Source organism: Trichomycterus rosablanca, chromosome 25 (assembly GCF_030014385.1).
Source record: "Trichomycterus rosablanca isolate fTriRos1 chromosome 25, fTriRos1.hap1, whole genome shotgun sequence".
Lineage (NCBI taxonomy): Eukaryota > Metazoa > Chordata > Actinopteri > Siluriformes > Trichomycteridae > Trichomycterus > Trichomycterus rosablanca.
In genome coordinates, this window is record NC_086012.1 from 580,936 (window position 1) to 599,706 (window position 18,771).

General features: G+C 44.0%; 1 protein-coding gene across 2 annotated transcripts; it reads right to left on the reverse strand.

The window, feature by feature from the left end:
* Positions 1-37: 37 nt before the first annotated feature.
* Positions 38-9,939, reverse strand: dnajb6a (DnaJ heat shock protein family (Hsp40) member B6a). 2 transcript variants are annotated; one of them, XM_062987413.1, is made up of 10 exons: positions 9,801-9,931; positions 7,986-8,086; positions 7,503-7,612; positions 7,331-7,390; positions 5,999-6,109; positions 5,518-5,700; positions 5,084-5,297; positions 4,378-4,448; positions 2,060-2,200; positions 38-820 (listed from the first exon to the last, which is right to left on the reverse strand). In XM_062987413.1, exons 2-10 carry the CDS (start codon positions 8,048-8,050, stop codon positions 753-755), a joined length of 1,023 nt encoding a protein of 340 aa, XP_062843483.1. In that variant the 5' UTR covers positions 8,051-8,086; positions 9,801-9,931; the 3' UTR covers positions 38-752. The 2 variants fall into 2 exon arrangements, with proteins under 2 accessions (XP_062843483.1, XP_062843484.1); XM_062987414.1 differs by lacking the exon at positions 2,060-2,200 and having other exon boundaries at positions 9,801-9,939.
* Between the last annotated feature and the right edge of the window lie 8,832 nt (positions 9,940-18,771).

An 18,771-nucleotide genomic window follows, 5' to 3' on the forward strand; every position in this document is an offset into this window, starting at 1 on the left:
TGAAGTGATCAATGGAAATGAATGAATGAATGAAAGATGAATGAAAGGTCTGATTTATTGTAATGTGATATGAAGGAAATTACATCGAATGTTAAGCACAGTATGAACATTTAATGGTACCCCAATGTTGTAGACATGAATTGAACACCAAGGTGTGAGGGGGATTTGACCAAATCTCAGATGGGGGGGGGGGTCCTGCCATTCTAAAGTATTCCTACCATAGCAGCAGTAGATGGGAACGCTGAGGGATCCTCACATTACACAAAGCTATTGAGTGGAATCTGTTCATATATCATGTTTACATCAGTGTAATGGGTGGCGGCGTTTCGTGTATATCTGATTTCTGAAGTGATCGTGATTTTCTGCATTAGTTATTCAGCGCAGTAGAAAAATAGCAGCTCATAACCACATTTATTCATACAGAACGACACACGAGGGTAACAGATTCACACTTTTTTTTCTGAGCTTGTCTGAGGTGATTTTTCTAATGCAAAGGAAATAATATTTTATTTTATTATACAATCTGTTTTCACCAGATATTCAGATTGGTTTCTACCAAACCAAAAACAAAGAGTCAGTTTGTCACGCGCGTCTAATAAACACACAAAAGATTTTTAACCTCTACAAACAAAAGCAAAAACTCCAAACACAAATATAAAGAGAAATGATGAATAATAATAAACTCCGATATGATTCTATTATTATTATTGTTACGCTCCGGTCCGCTGCGGGTGTGGCCGGCGCTAGAGCGCTCACGACTCTTTGGATTTTTTTGTCTCCCCCTTCTGAGCTTGTTTCTTCCTCTTGACTCCGTTGTGATCTGAAGAGAAACAAATTTGTGGTACAAAAATGCAACAAACGAGAAGAAAAATCCTGAACGGCACTAAAGAACTGAAGGGCGAGACACTAAATCAGAGGTCCCCAATCACCGGGCCGTGGGCCAGTACCGGTCCGTGGGTCATTCATTACCGGGCCGCACAGAAAGAATAAATATTTAGAGACGTTACAAGAGCAATTACATTTCCAAAACTCTTCGGGTGTTATTGTCTCTTATCACCACTAGGTGGGAGCAGCGTCTCGTTGCAGTGTAAAAAGCTCAGGATTCACACTGATCTTCCATTCTATAGTTCTTCTAAATTAAATCCTGCCGCCCCCGGTCCGTGGTGCAAAAAAGGTTGGGGATCGCTGCTCTAAATCATCGATCCAGTCTAGATGTACATTATATGTCCAAAAGTATCAGGACACCCATTTTAATGATTCAATTAATGCGTTTTAACCACAACACAAATACTGTCAATGGTTGACTGAATGGGCACAAATTCCCACAGACATGTTTCAAAGCCTTGTAAGAAGTCTCCCAGAAAAGCATATTTACTCTACACAGTCACTACATTTTAATACTAGCTGGTTTTGCTCTGGTGTCTTGATACTTTCTGACCCTATAATGTACCGTAATGCTTTTTTTAATGGCACTCTGGCGACATCTGGCGGCCAAACGATCTCAGCGCACTTTCAATCACAGGACCGCATTACTTCTTCTGTATTCCTCCGCCGCTCTTCTCAAGGCAAACAGTAGTAGAAGATAGATCCCATCAGGCTGTTCATCCTTCACACACGACGACTGTCTGTGTCTGTCCAGCAACCGACGCACCACCCGGTCATTAATACAGGCTGATTTTTAGTTATATACTTATTATTATTATTATTATTATTTTTGTGCATGCGCTGTGTTGCACTTTAACTGCTTCTGAACTTAAACAGTACGAACGATCATAATATTTCAAGCAACACCTTCACATGTGGCCAAAAATATGTGGACACCAGACCGTGAGTTTGCTGAATATGCCGTTCCAAAACCATGAGCACTGATATGTAGTGACCCCCTCCATTCCCTCTCCGGCACGACTTTCCACAAGATTTTGGTGTGTGTGTGTTGAAATTTGTGCCCAAATGTTGTCTGGCGGAACTCACAATGGTAAAGGCGTCCACATTCTTTTGGTCATTTGTGCTGCGTGTCATTTCAACAACAAATCTATAAATAAAGAGAATAAATTCTAACCTTTAGCTGCTGATTCTCGTTCTCTCTGGGCGGAGTGAGAGTGGGCGGGGTGTGAGTGGGTGGAGTAGTAGGAGGAAGAGGAGGAGCCAGGAAGCAACCTGTTCCGTGATCGCTCCTCTCGACCCAAATCGTGGGCCTCTCCTAAAGACAGGGGCGGGGCATGATATGAGGGGCGGGGCATGCTTGGAGGACCAAAACAAAAAACTCGTATGGATTTTATGGTAGAACCTCAGAAGACGTTACATGAAGCACACGCAGAAGTGATTAGCTCACGCTCACACACACACACACACTACAAGGGTTCAGTCATTTACTAAGCAGCTGAGGCGCATCAGGACCCCACGTGAGGAATTCTGGGTGTGAAAACAGCCCACTACTGTCTGTGTTTTCTTCTACCACTAGTGTCAGTGCCTCAGCCAGGCAGTAGGGGTCACTGCTGCAGTGATTGTTGTTAATGAGCTCGGGGGGTGGGGGGGTGGGGGGTGTCAGTTATCAGTGAATGTAGATCTGAGTCGAGGTTTAAGCTTCTGCTTCATGTGTGTATCCAGGACCAGGATGAATAAATAAATGATGAATAAATAAATGATGAATAAATATATGGTGAATAAATGATGAATAAATAAATGATGAATAAATAAATGATGAATAAATAAATGATGAATAAATAAATGATGAATAAATATATGGTGGATTAATGGTGAATAAATAAATGATGAATAAATAAATGATAAATAAATATATGGTGAATAAATGATGAATAAATAAATGATGAATAAATAAATGATGAATAAATAAATGATAAATAAATATATGGTGAATAAATGATGAATAAATAAATGATGAATAAATAAATGATAAATAAATATATGGTGAATAAATGATGAATAAATAAATGATGAATAAATAAATGAATAAATAAATGATAAATAAATATATGGTGAATAAATGATGAATAAATAAATGATGAATAAATAAATGATAAATAAATATATGGTGAACAAATGAATGAATAAATAAATGAATGAATAAATAAATGGTGAATAAATTAAGGATGAATGAATAATAAATGAATAAATGATGAATGAATGATGGATAAATAAACAATAGATGAATGAATGAATGAATGATTAATTGATCGCTTTATTAATCCCATAGGGAAAGTCAGTTATTACAGAATGAATGATGAATGGATGATGGATAAATGATGAATAATGGATGAATGATGGATGAATAAATAATGGATGAAAAATTGATGGATGATAGATTGATCACTTTATTTATCCCGTAGGGAAAGTCAGTTATTACAGAATGAATGATGGATGAATGAATGATGGATGAATGATGGATGGATGAATGAATGATGAATAAATAATGAATGAATGATGGACGGATGATGAATGAAGGAATATAATAACGTGTCTAAGCAGTGAGAAGACGTTAAACGCAGCGTTAGGTGATTTCTCGGTTAGTCTGAAGCAAGCGTGCAGGAACACACACCCCGCTGATCAGGTTACTGTTCATTCAGATTACCGTCAGAAAGCACACGCGCACACACACACACACACACACACACACACACACACACACACACACGGAAGCTGGCGCATCCTCAAAAAGGACGAAACTCACCTTTATTGGTTTTGAAATTTGCGTACAAAGTTCATTTCGAATCATTTGTGACTTTTACAATCGAGTCGAGCTTCGTCTCTCTCTCAGGTGTTTTAATAACATTAAGACTATAAACACAACTGCTGGCATACAAGTACCAATCAAAACACTCATTTAGGAACAGAAAAGAGGAGAAAATTGCATATCGGTACAATAATTCTATTATTCTACTAGTGTTACATCAGACAGGAACATCAGACCAGGTTTTTTTGTGTTTTTTTTTTTTTTTTTTTTTGTCCATAAAGCCACAGGGTTTCGTACTAAAATGTAATAAATCAAACTGAAGCGAACATGCCTGTGTGAAATGCACGACGCATTATTTTCTGCACTAGACTAACGCCGGTGTGCATTCAAGCAAAGTCCAACAAAGCAAAGTGCATCCGGAGGAGAGAAGATAAACAAAATACAAACTAACAAACAAAATAATAATAATAATAATAATAATAAGAAGAAGAAAAGGTTCATCCTAATATCACACCGTGGTCCCCAATAATATATTAGCACCCTTCACCAATACTGACGTTCTGCTTCATATAAATACGCTAACGGAACTCCAGACACGACAGAAATATGAACCGCCGAGGGACGGCGCTAACTCCGCTGCTGCGCGTGTGCTTACTTGTGTTCCAGTCGCAGGAACTGTTCCTTACCATTTACGGTTAGCGACTTTAACTGTCCGTCCTCCTCCACCTCCACCCGCTCCTGTCCGTTCTCCACGATCCTGTACGGGAACGACAACAGTGTGAGTTCAAATCTCGTCACCAGGGCGCTGAGCTCATTTATTCTTCTCCGTCTCTTTAATTCACGCAAATTCAGTCATATCCAATTACCCTCAGTCACCGGTACAACCCTCCACCGCTGACTGAGGCGCTGATAAGCGGATCAGCTTTGTGTACGGAGAGCCACACCCTGATCAGCATTATCCCTCGATCAGCCGGCAGAGGCCGTGATCGCACCAGTTATGAGGAACCCTGGTCCGGCTTTTTCCACCCTGTTGCTCATGTGGCCGCCCAGCCGAGCTGAGATTCCATACGATGGACTGGAGATCCCAGCTCTGGTGTGCTAGCGTGTTTTACCGCTGCGCCACCTGAGCGGCCTCGATTTCAGGGTTTTTTAGAATCGTGTTTTGGCTGCTTTACTCTTCCACGTCTTGGACGTTTTGACTAAGCGATTGCTAACTGAATTGCCGTAGGATCGCTAGGACGCCTCACAGTGCAGATTAACATTAAACTGCTGATTACACGGGAGGCGGCTCATTTCACGCCCGTGCATTAAGCAGGGCTTAGATACATACATACATATATATATAACGTTAAATGTATATGATTAATATTTTAATTTGAGAGCGTCCGTTACCTCTTTGTGGTGACTTTCCTGCCGTTGACGAATTTGGTGGAGGTGGACACGGAGCGGAAGTTGCCCATCCCGCTGCCCCCACCGCCGCCACCGCCGCCGCCGCCACCGCCCCCGCCGCCGCCGCCCCCGCCGCCGCCCCCGAACGAGGTGGAGGAGAAGGAGGTGAAACCGCCTCCACCGCCTAACTGGCTCATCTGGCCGAAGGAGCCGAAACCTGAAACAGAGAGGGGCATTACAGGATGCCGACGATCTTATGATCGCGTGTAAAAGTATCTGGACACCTGACTGTGAGCTTAACATCCCGTTTCAAATACACACAGTATTAAAATAAAAGCTCGTCACAAGACTGTGGGAATTTGTGCCCTTTCATTCAAAACATGACAGCATTTGTATGGCTGGACACCGACCGATCAAGATTCACGCTGATGTCTGACCTGCATCGAACGAAGAGAACGACGGGGCGAACGCGGGGAACCCGCCGAACCCCCCGAATCCTCCGAATCCACCGAAGAACGACCCGCCCGTCCGGCTCCTGCTCATCCCGCGATGATGATGATGATGATGATGCTGCCGCCGACTCCCGCTGAAGAAGAAATCGTCTCCGAACGGGTCGTCTCCTACAGCGGGACCACACAACCACTGGTAAACATCACAGATATTCCTGTTACCCACGATGCATCAGCCGTATCGACCCGGACGTGAGGATTCGAGTAAAGCCGAACGGATAGAAACACCGGGTACTTTTATTATCTCACATCACTCAGACAGTCGCATGGACTACCATGATGCTAACCAGGCGTTTACTTCATTATTAAAAACCTGTTGCATCGTGGGGCCGATACGGTGATCCGCTGAACTGTGAACCTGGCGCATCATTACACCCCCGATATGCAGAGCAGAGAACGTGTAGCTCACCAAAGAAATCAGCGAAGGGGTCGCGACCTCCAAAGAAATCCCTGAAGACGTCCTCCGGGTTACGGAACACGAACGATTCAAAGTGATCGCCGTTGTGGTAACGTCCTCCTGCTACAAGAAAACACAACAGGGGTTTAACAACATTCCTGAACATTCCGGACGTTCCTAATTATTCCTGACCGTTACTGGATGTTAGTATCTAATCCTGACCATTCTGAAACAGTTCTGAATAGAGATGGGACGATCGATCGGCTACGAATCGGTATCGGCCGATTTTTAATCAAAATATGCTATCGGCGATCGGCGATATTTCCTAAAAGTAGCCGATCCGATCGTGTGATATATAAAGACCACGTTAAGCTTAACAGCTCAATGGATCGATCCAGACTTTGAGCTACGAAGCACCAACCATCACATCACCATTCATCAACCATCGTACAGAAACCATCGTGAAAGCTCTTACGATGTAATTTTGCTGATTGTAATATTTACTTTAAAAAGATAATTCAACCCGGTCACATCTGAGTCGATTCTATCAGCACGTTATATAAACTCCTGGTTCACTTTGGTAAATCGTGAGCGGTTCTTACTTGTGATGTAGATGAGAACAGAAAACGTTACAGAGCCAATCAGAGGCAAAAGTTTATTCATTACCAAATTCGTTAGTTCAGGATCATCTGCTGAACTTTTAGCTCCTTAGATGGAACGAGTCTGACTCGGTTACAGATCTGTGGTAATATCGGTGTAATGAAGCTTTTTAATGTAAGAGAGTCACACAGAATGTTGTGTAGTAGCTGGTGTTTATTTAAAACCACGACATTTAATTAATAACAGTAAACACGGAGAGATAACCGAGAAGAGAAACTTACGCTTCACATAAAAACGAATCGACTCATGAATCAATGAATCACTTATAGCGATACTGTGAACAAAGCGTCTCTTCTAAAGGCACAAACACACACACACGCACGCACGCACGCACGCACGCACGCACGCACGCACGCGCGCGCTGCTCCGGTTTATCTTTACTGTGAGGCTCTTTTTAAGTTTATTTACTGCTAACCCCCCCCCCCCCTGAAAGGAGATCGGAATCGGTGCCAAAAACCCCGATCGGTCCATCTCTAGTTCTGAACCTTCCAAAACGTTCCTGAATCTTCCTGCGTTCCTTACCATTCCTGAACATTCCTGACTATTCCTCAATGTTTCTGTGTTCCTGTCGGTTACTGGACGGTCCTATCTAATCCTGACTATTCCTGATCGTCACTGACGTTCCCAACTGTTCCAGAACATTCCTGAACCCTTGTGCATTCTTATTAACAGGTGAACGTTTACCTCCTCCGTTATTTGTTAGACCTTCTTTTCCATATCGGTCGTAAAGACTCCTCTTGTTTTCTGTAGCAAAACAAAACAGAGACAAAAATCATCACCAGATGAAAGAATACATTTACAATATTTACGAATGATATCAAATCCATTAATGAAGTCCAGGAGTGACAGAACTCACCGTCTGAAAGCACCTCGTAAGCCTCGGAGATTTCTTTAAACCTCCTCTCGGCCTCTTCCTTATTATCCGGGTTTTTGTCCGGGTGCCACTTTAAAGCCAGTTTTCTATACCTGCACACCAGAGCACCAGGTGAACCAGAGCAGAACCCTGAAACCTGAACATTCCTGAACCTTCCAAACTATTCCTAAACCTTCCTTAATGCACCTAAACTTTCCTGAACATTCCTGTCAGGAATGCCAGGGGGCGGGGGACTGATACCCAGTAAAGATTTAAACCCAGGATCTCAGATCTAGCGTAACAGACTGCTGCACCCGACCTACAATCAATTATTTGGCTGTCATATGAAATCTAAATAAACCTAAATAACACTTTAATGAAAACAAAAACTAGCCACCCTCCAAAATAATTAAAATACAGTCAATTTAAAACTAAAAAACAGCATTTAGAAACAGAAGAGAGTTTATAAGCGTATCAGACACTTACGCTTTCTTTATATCGTCCGGACTGGCGTCCCTGTGCACTCCTAACATCTGGTAATAATCCCCCATGGCGTCACTCACCCGCTCAGGTCAAACAACGATGACCTAAAAAAAAAGCACATTTATTCTATTAATAAAAAACGCTCACGGGAAATCAAACCCAGCTCTTCATAGCAGTAAAACCACCTGATATTAGAGCGCTGATAAGCACGGAACTGAAACAAAGGACAGTGAGGCACAGCGAGGACGTTCAAACCAGCGTCTCTGTTTGCTGTCGGTTCAATTAAAATAATAAATAAATAAACAAAGCTGAGCGGGCTGAGAGCCAAAGCGACTGCAGAAACATCCAGACGACGTTATCTGATGAATATTATCGCACCTAAAGCACGAGTCGGCTGATAAACATGCTTTCATTATCAAACTCCGCAGAATATATCTTTCTACATAATCAAGGTGTGTGAACTGGATAAGATTCCTGCTTTCAGGGTTGGTTTATGTCTCTTGTTTGGAAGTCGCACCCAGTCCCGTGAACCGTACCGAACCAGATCTGGCGGCGGTGGAATCGTTCACACGCTCATCATGCTCTTCTTCTGGGTACAGTTCATCCTGGAGCATCTATCCCATGGTAATCCACAAGATCTTGCAGGGGAAAACAGGAACTACCACCAGGCCAAAATCTAACAGATCCCTCACGCTCATGCACCAGTGACCCGAAAAATCCTCGCCATGCACATTTATCATGGGTGGTTCTAATGTTTCGGCTGATTAATGCATGTTCACAAAGCCCATCTAGGAAACTAATGCTTATATTTATGTTCAAGAAAATGAAGCTGGGTTGAAAAATCTTGGTGTGACTGGTTAATTTCAGCGCAAATCCATTTCTGGAGGCCATAACGATGCCCATTTCAGGCATTTAATTCATTTTATGAGGTTAAACTGTTAATAAATGTACATGCTTCATCAGTGAGGTTAGAAAATATCATTAGTATAGATCTGTAGGTTTGGACAGGTCGTAGCTGGGTGTGTATTCTGAGTCACTATGATGGGAACTCCAGTCCAATGTTCCATACAGTCATAGTCATAAAAGTTTAGACACCCGTGGAGAAAATAATACATTTTATTGGATGTTTGGAAGTGAAACTGCTTAATTTTAAACAAAGGGAAAATAAAACATAAATTATTAACATCTGCAAATGTCACATGTGATGTTTTAATAGGTTCTAGCATGTTAAATACAGGAATTGTGCATTAAAATGTGCTCCTGTAGAGAACATGCTCATTTACTTTGACTCTAAACAGAGAACTGAAGCTGGGGTGTGTAAACTTATGCAAACGATTGTATGCTAACCAGCTAACCCCACAGATGTGAATTAATTCCCTAATGACGCAGCTTGACACATATTTAAACATTATTTTGGTCTCCTGTGGAATATACTTAGACGCATTAAAAACCCTAAATTTCAACATTTGTTGTTTATTTTCAAAACGATGTTAGAAGACGGCGGTTCTCCTTTGATGAGATTTTTTTTTTCTCCCAGCCCTTTTCAGAGAGAGTTCGACGCCTCCGGGCTGGGATTCGACAGAACGCGAGAATAACAACGACCAGCCAATCAGCGCGTGGCTTCCAGGCACTCCCAGCCAATGCGAGTGAAGGAGGCGGGGTTTAACAGAAAACGGGTGCGAAGTATAACTCCCGTCCTGACAGAAGAACAACACAGCGCACTCGGTGAGCTAATGGCTAACGAAAACACCTTGGAGTAAATCTCAAAATAGAACAAAGCGAGCCGGTTCAAACACGGACACAATAACAGCGACTCACCTTTTGTATTCCCAGCAGCGACTGTACTCTTTATCCGCCGCTGATTCAATGTTTTATTGTTATACACACAAACACTGACGGCAAATACTGAGGAGCTGGTCAGTTGCTGCGGATAACCTGCAGGCGTCCTACGTCACATCCGGTTTATGCCACCTCAGCCTGAGCAGAGCCGTTTCTGATCCTCAGGGGCCCCAAATATCTTGATTCGAGGCCCCTCAGCATGCCCACCTCAATCATATCATCCAGAAATACAGGAATAAGAGTGGAATAATGTTTCACACCGTTTGAGGAAGAAAAGCCTAGTGGTTAAGGTACTGCACCAGTACTAGAGCAATTAGTTTACATTCTGCATGCCTTGGGAGGAAACCAGAGTAATGAACATGGACACTGAGACTGTAAACAGGGGTGAAGTGACGACTTTCATCCTGACTTCACTGTTTGTCTACGTCTCCTCTAGTGTAAAAGCATGGTTAATAGGACAAGCCGTAGCCTAGTGGTTAAGGTACTGGACTAGTAATCAGAAGGTCTCTGGGTTAAGCAACACCACTGCCAGGTTACTGCTGTTGGGCCCTTGAGCAAGGCCCTTAACCCTCAATTTCTCAGACTGTAGACTGTAACTTATGTAAGTCGCTTTGGATAAAGGTGTCTGCTAAATGCAGAAAATGTAAATGTCCATGGTTCAAGCCCCAACACTGCCAGGCTGCCACTGTTTGGCCCTTGAGGAAGTCCCTCAATTGCTTAGACAACATACTGTCACAGTACTGTAAGCTGCCTTGGATAAAAGTGTCTGCGAAATGTAAACTTAAAAGCGATTAAAATAATAAACTGAAGCATTTATCTGTCAGTGTAAGACACAATAAGATGTGTGCACATGTGGATGAGATACAGGAGACAGTAACACACATCTGTGCACATCTGCACTGTTAGTTTGCCCTGTGTTCCTACGTGTCCTCATTCTTTCATTTAGAACATCTGAAGTCAAAATATCTGCAACTCTGCAGGACATTTTACTCTCAATTAATTAATATCACATTTTACTCACATTTTACTCACATCTTCTGTTATTTTACCCCGACGTGGTTCTGATGGGAATGATGTTAAAGTCTGCAAGTCAAGACTGCTGTGCCAACAATGCTGACAGTCATTGGCTCACAGTCAGCATTCCAAGTCATCCTGAAGATGTTCAGTAGGGTTGAGATCAGGTCTCTGTGTTTACATTTACATTTACATTTTCGGCATTTAGCAGACATGACTTACAGTACTGTGACAGTATAGAGTCTAAGCAATTGAGGGTTAAGGGCCTTGCTCAAGGGCCCAACAGCAGCAACCTGGCAGTGGTGGGGCTTGAAAGAGTGACTTTCTGATTACTAGTCCAAGACCTTAACCTGTAGGCTACAACGTCCCTGTGTTGACTGCTTGCTTGATAGCATTTTTTGTGGCTGAATAATTAGAAAGAGGGTCCAGATACTTTTGGCTATGTAGTGTATACAGTAGTTTAACTTATTTATTTATTATTAAATGTCCTTATTTAGTGACAATAGTGCTGATGTGTGTATGAATTGATTGGGGGAAATGGGAAATGTTTATGGTGTGTTTTGGTAATTTAAACAGGCAGCATGTAACATTATTATTATTATTTATTAATTCATTATTATTTGTTTGTTTTGTTTAGAAGAGACAATACCTAGTTGCACCAATAGAGGACGCAGTTTTTTCATATTGAAACCATACACCTCCAACCTAACGCTGTGTGTGTGTGTGTGTGTGTGTGTAGTCTTAAGACGTTTGGCTTTATTTATTTATTTATTAATTTAGTCGTTTCTGTCCGTCACTAACAAGTCTAAAAAAATCATATAAGGTAAATGATATGTTATTAACAGTGATTAAACAGTTTAGGGAAGTCCTTGATCTCTTTCAGCATGATTACACCCCTGAGCACAAAGTGAGCTCTATAAACACACGGTTTGACTAGTTACTAGTTGAAACTCAACGCTTTTGGGATGAATTTAACTTAGTTTGCAAGCCAGAACTTCACTTCTCTTTCAATATCAGTGCCTGAGCTGACTGACTCTGTTGACTGAATGGGCACAAATTCTCACAGACACACTCCAAACTCTTGTAGAAAGACTTCCGTGATTCAGTATAACTGCACACGGTTTTGGAACGGGACGTCTAACCAGCTCATGGTCAGGCATCCCAATACTTTTGTATTATTTATACATATAGAGTGAGTTTATGGACACATCACAGCTGTACGTTTGATTTTCTGCTCCTGTCAGTGATGGATGTGCTCGGAATAACAGAATAGTAATTATAATGCAATTCTATATCATTAAACCGTGCTGAACTTTCGTGGAGTTCCTTCAGGGGGCAGCACACGCACAATCCAGCAGACATGAGTAATTACACGTGTCTTGTCAGTGCACAATGGCCGCCTGTGTGTTTGGTAAGCCCGTGTTTAACAGGTCGCGGTACAAATAAAGATTAGCGTAACACATTCTATCATTATTCCGTCACCCTAAAGCTCTTTACCATGGCGGAATGTGCTGTACAAACTCCGGCCGCTCATTTCTGTCAATCACCTGAGGAACACACACACGCTAACACTCCAGCTAACAAACGCCGCTCCTCACAGCGCCGGTGCTTCTGCTTTATTCTCGGGACGGGGTGATGGACTCATTAGTCAAAAAAAAAAAAGGAAAAAAAACATGATCCCGCAAGAATTTGGCTTCCACATGTCACTGCACGTAGCCGAACCCTCGGAAAGTTTACTCACAAAGACGAGAAGCTTCAGAGAGCCGGAGCTTTCAGCACCTCCACGTCTTACATCCAAAAAGAGCTCGCAGTGTAAATATCCACCCCACAAAAGCTACCGGGCTGCTGGGAAAACGCCCGCGCTGGCGGTCAGGACCAGCTCCGACACCACTGCACCCACCGAAACGTCAAGAAGGTCCGAAACAACAGACGCCACCCGTAGATCACGATAATAACCCTGATCCTGAGGGGTAGAGGGTTCTGTGATGGACTCCCGGCCGGCTGATAGCACCACTGGATGTCAGCGGTGGTGGACAAGCATCTATCACCCTTATTTTCATGCTCTCGTAATCAGAAGTGGTTTCCCCCCTCCGTATGGCTCTCGCTGTGGTCCGGTGAAGTCCTGGAACCTTAGAAATGTCTGATATAGAGCTGGATTTGCTTGGTTGCTTTAGTCTCAGCTCGTTTACATTTTGAAACATCACTGCAGGGATTAACTTTCCAACCCAGCCACAGGAGCGCTAATGAGATCGGGCAATACAGGCGGGCATCGCCCAACCTCTTGGCTCACGGTGGGCATTTTAAATCACCCCTAAAGTGCTGGATGGGGTGGGGGGTGAGGTTGTTTGAGACTGAGGTTCTGTGCAGGCCGCTCAAGTCCAGTGTTAAAAAAGGAAAGGACCTTCCCTAAACTGTTAGCACAAATTCTGAATCGATGCTGCTGCACTGAGATTAAGGGTTTTCTTTACTGTTACAATGGCACCATGATAGCCAAATTGTGGTGTTCTCATGGCTTTGCACTGCTCCAGAGTCCAGTGTCGGTGTGCTTTAGACCACTCCACTCTAGCTGACTATGGAAAGCCGCATCAAATGCCGCTTGAGATGATTTTTTATATGTTTTAGCGTTAGCATCTGACGACAGAGCGTGATAACGTGCCAGTATGATGACGCTAAACCAATAGCCATGCGCCTCCCTGGTTTGCTAGCAACGCTGGCAACCCGCGACCAAACAAGTCTTAGAAGAAATCTGGTAACCACGAAGGATACAAAACCGTACTTGTTTAATCAGGGCTTTACGGAGAGAGCGGAACCGTCTTCAGATCTTCGGGGCGGCGGAGATGAAACGGCGTCAACAAAACCAGCGCATGGCAGCAGGACAATGGCGGCCGCAGCAAAGCGCCGAGCGGAACCGCAGCTGTTCAAATAAGACGCGCGGAACATCTGGGCCCGGGTGAGTCACTAAGCGCCTTATGAGATACCAGCCAGCGAGTTCTGCCTCCCAGGATTCACCCGCCGCGGCTGAATAGACGGGACGGGGGTGGAGGGGGGTTCGAGGGGGGTGCTGGGGGGGTTTGTGTTTGAGCAAATACCTTAAACAGCTTCCTAAAGCCTGCGTGAAAAGCCGGGCTGAGAGGAGACGGTGGCCGGGCGATTGAGACGCGATGGGAAAGATCCACAGAGCTTCACTCTCCGCTCTCATGCATGTGAATTAAGCTGTCAGAGAGTAAACAGCAGCGCGGCTGTACGGATGAAAGACGAGCCGCTGCCTCGCCACGAATTCCAGCCAACGGTTTTACCTCCTGATCTCCTCAAACCGAGAACTAATCGAGTATAAATGATCAATTTTAAGAACCATTTTATCAGGACTGTCCAGCAATGTATCGTTCCTAAATCCCCTAAACAACCTAAACAACCTAAACAACCACACCCCCCACTAAATCCTTTTTTACTGGTTTGCACAGCTGTAGAGTTTCTGAGCATCACAACACATTTCAATTTGTACAAATGATAAATAAACTTGAAACTTGGTGTATAAACGTGAGGTGACACAGACGTCGATTCACTCCGAACCTCAAACAGCTTCTGTCTTTATAGTCCGGGGCTCAAAATAATATCAAATATTATATTATTTTACAATAATATAATATAATTTGGAATGACGTTGTTACACACGTCATTCCAAATTTTTTGGCATTTATAGGAATTTCTGCCCAAATTTGTGTCTGATGTTCTTTTTTTTGGGGTCTGATGCCCCCCTTTTTGGGGTCTGATGCCCCCCTTTTTGGGTTTTGGGGTCTGATGTTCTCCTTTTTGGGGGTCTGATGTTCCTTATTTTGGGGTCTGATGTCCTCCTTTTTGGGTTTTGGGGTCTGATGTTGTGGGGTAACACAGATGGTCGTGATGCAGCTCCCCACTGGATCACAGTTCTAAACCGCTGAGGGCAAAATTGCATCTGAAAGAAAACAAAGGATTCAAATCTGGCGCAGCGGTAAAACGCGCTAAAAAGCGGGTTTGAATCTCAGCTCCAAATGGGTGATAATCGGCTTGTCCGGAGGCGGAACGGCTGCAATCATGACCTCTGCTGGCTTTTCAAGGCGCTGCACGGAGACGGTGAATAATGGAGAGCAGTGTGTGAAGAAGGGAACAGCCACTGCACTCAGGTACGGCCATCATCGGTCAGCAGCAGGAGAGGTGATAGAGCTGGGGAACTGGATATGACTAGATTGGAAGAAAATGGGAATTGAAATCTGTAAATGACACAATAATGAATATAAATAAAGGAAATGGAATCAAACCCTGAAAAAGCATCAAACGTGAGCGTATTTATGATGAAGCGCTTGTACTTTCCTTCCTGTTTTCCGTTACTGGTCCCAGTAGGCACGGCGGGTCGTACCAGAGACCCCAGAGCCGCTCTGAATGCGCGTCCCATTAGAAAAGGCGTTTCTATGGGGGCCGATGGAGCATCCTGTTGAATAGGAGGCGAGCGGGACGAGGGGCCGCGGGGTTTGTTTGCTCTCGCCGCTGACTGTTTAGAGAACGTCCTGGCATTCAGCCGGCTCCAATGCAGCGCCACAGCAACCGGGGCCCGGCATCCTAATGACCCCGCCGCATTAAAGGTTAACACCAGCGCAGGAATGCGCCGCTGACCAGCAGTTTACTCTGACCGGCCTTTATCCCGCTCTCACTCAGTCGCTCCGTCTTTATTTCTTTCTTTCGCTCTTTTATTGGGGCGACTCGGTACCTCGAAATAAAAGGGATACGGAGGACAGATCGATGGACGTCGGGACCTCAGATTGATTTTTCTGCGGCATGTGAAGCGTCAGATCGTAAATGTTTTATACGCTATTAATGCTTGTTTCAAAATCAATTAACGCTGCTTCTCGAGAGGTGAATTTATTACAGGAATCAGATCGATTCACTAAGAACGAACCTCAAACGGCTCAAACGGCTTCTGTCTTTATAGTCCGGGGCTCAAAATCACCCCCCCCCCCGCCCTAAAAAAAAAATCACTTACACTAGATGTCCAAAAGTAAGTGGACACTTGACCATACGTTTGTTACACACATCATTCAAAATTTTTGGGCATTTATAGGAATTTGTGCCCAAATGTGTGCCTGATGTTCCTCCTTTATGGGGTCTGATGTTCCTCCTTTTTAGGGTCTGATGTTCCTCCTTTTTGGGGTCTGATGTTTTTCCTTTTTGGGGTCTGATGTTCCTCCTTTTTGGGGTCTGATGTTCCTCCTTTTTGGGATCTGATGTTCCTCCTTTTTAGGGTCTGATGTTCCTCCTTTTTGGGGTCTGATGTTCCTCCTTTTTGGGGTCTGATGTTCCTCCTTTTTGGGGTCTGATGTCCTTTACGTGATGATTTTGATGTTCCAGAATCTGGTGAAAGTGGGAACCGGGTTCATCTCGGCTCCACCCGAGGCAGAGGCGCTTTACTCAGGATTGTGACCCTGATGCTCTGTAGGTAAACAGCACCTGAGCAGCATCTCAAAGCCGAGACGTTCCTAAACGGCAGATCCGCCCCCTGCGCCCCTCCACAGCCAGACAATACAGACCCCCGTGATGACAGACGACACCTCTACAGTGATCCTCTCCTAATCCTGCTCTCCTCTCCATCACTTTCCTTTCATCCTGGAGTGCAGAGCTGCACCTCCACCGCCGCCGCCGGCCCAGAGTGAGCGCGGGGAGGATTATCATCCTGAGTAGTTTGTTGTTCAGTTAAATCCCAGAACTATAAATGAGCTCTAATAACCCGAGCGTGAAGTTCTGCAGCTAAATCATGAACACATACGATCACCACGAGGAATCCCGAGGTACAGCGGTGTGACGTTTAAATATATAGAGATACATTTATTTATTTATTTATTTATTTATTTATTTATTTATTTATTTATTTATTTATTTATTTATTTATTTATTTATTTATTCATTTATTTATTTATTTATTTATTTAGGAAATCAAGACATTAATCACTAAAAGAAACCCGGTGTGTGTGCAAGTCGTTCCTACTTGGTTACTTAATTAATTAACAACACTTACCAAGTTAGTTAATTAAACCGTTGGGGTAAGCTAGTTAGCTAATTATACCGCACAAGTGCTGAGAATGGTCCACCACCCAAATGTCATCTGGTCAGCTGGTGTCCATTTTGACTGTTAAAAAAACAAGTACAAAGCGACTGCTACCCTGGCTACAGTCAGTAATTGTATACAGATCGGTGTACCTAATAAAGTGCTTGTAAGTGTCTCACGTTTACTGGTTAATCTGCACAATGAGGCGCCCTCGCAATCCTCCAGCAATTCAGTTAGCAATCGCTTAGTCAAAATGTCCAAGATGTGAAAGAGTGAAGCAGCTAAAAACACGACTCGGGTCACTGAGTCTGAACTAACAACCGATTCTGTGGACGCTGGGGGACGAGAAATTTGGTATTTGAGACAGAACATGAAGCCTCGCACCGTCGCTGGATGTTCTGGGTTTACATTCAACCATTAATGTAGCTGTGCTGTGTATCATAGCTTCATTTATTCTATTATTTAATGACTGACGTGAAATGTGGCTCTTTTCTTTATAAATCCCTGAAATCTGTGATTATTAAAAACAAGCTCCATGAAATTAAGCACATTTTCCCCTGAACTGAGTAGCGCCCTAACTATAACGTATAACGGCGACTTCAGAGCGTGTGATCAGACTGAGGTGGTAAATGTGAGCGTCAGGTTTTTACTTCATTTACTAAGTGCTGCATTACCTCACGCTCTCGCCCCGCTATGGATTTACGATAAATCTGCTGCGCTCGGAGCGACGGAGCGCCATCACATCATCAGCGCCCGCCGAGTTATTACCCGCCGAGTTATTACCCGCCGAGGGCCGATTCATGATATATGGGGCTCTGTGGCACCGTCGCCGGGCACCGCGGGGCCAAATCGCTTCCATCACTGTCGCCGAGAGTTTGAGACGTCGCCAAATCGATCAACGCGACGAGACACAATAAAAAAGAGCCGCGAGGAACCATCATGAAAACGGTGCAGCCAGGCCGTCCATCCGCCAGCTACTTCAGCCTGGTCAGGGTCACGGTGGGTCCTGTGGCACCAGGCAATGATTGTGAATGTAGGCTCACTTACACAGTCACTCACTCACTCACTGACTTACTGATTCACTCACTAATTGACTCACTGATCCACTGATTCACTCACTCACTCACTGACTTACTGATTCACTCGCTAACTGACTCACTGATCCACTGATTCACTCACTGATCCACTGGTTCACTCACTCACTGATCCACTGATTCACTCACTCACTCACTGACCCACTGATTCACTCACCCACTCACTGACTTACTGATTCACTCTCTAAATGACTCACTGATCCACTGATTCACTCACTCACTCACTGACTTACTCTCTCAGCAAAGCCTCCCCACAACATCACAAAACCAGCAGCAGCAGCATGTTCTTACTATAAAATACTACATTTGCTCTTCGCTAGATACAGCTATGCCACGTCTGTCTGTAAAACACGATCACAAACAGTTTAGGGATTATCCAGGTGCTTTTTTACACACGTCAGCTGAGCACTGATGAGGTTAGAGGTGCCTGCAGTTCTTTTATGACACCCTGGATAAGTTTTTTAAACCCTAAATGTTAAAAGTTACACATCTGCGAGGACAAACATGACGTGCTAATCAGTTACGCAACTGTGCAGCGGCGCTGTCGGCCGGTCTGGCATCTGTGTGGACGTGATTGGCTGACGTCTGAGGGAGGAGGGGGCGGCCGAAACAGCCTGGACGTTGTGAGGTGCGCTTGTCAGTGCGCTCTCAGTGCAGGTCCCAAACCCGGAGAGAAATAGGAAAGTGCTGCACTATTGATTCATCCAATCATCTTCTGCAACTGTTGCCCAGGTCACAGGTCATCACAGAGTCACTTACGTCCATGCCA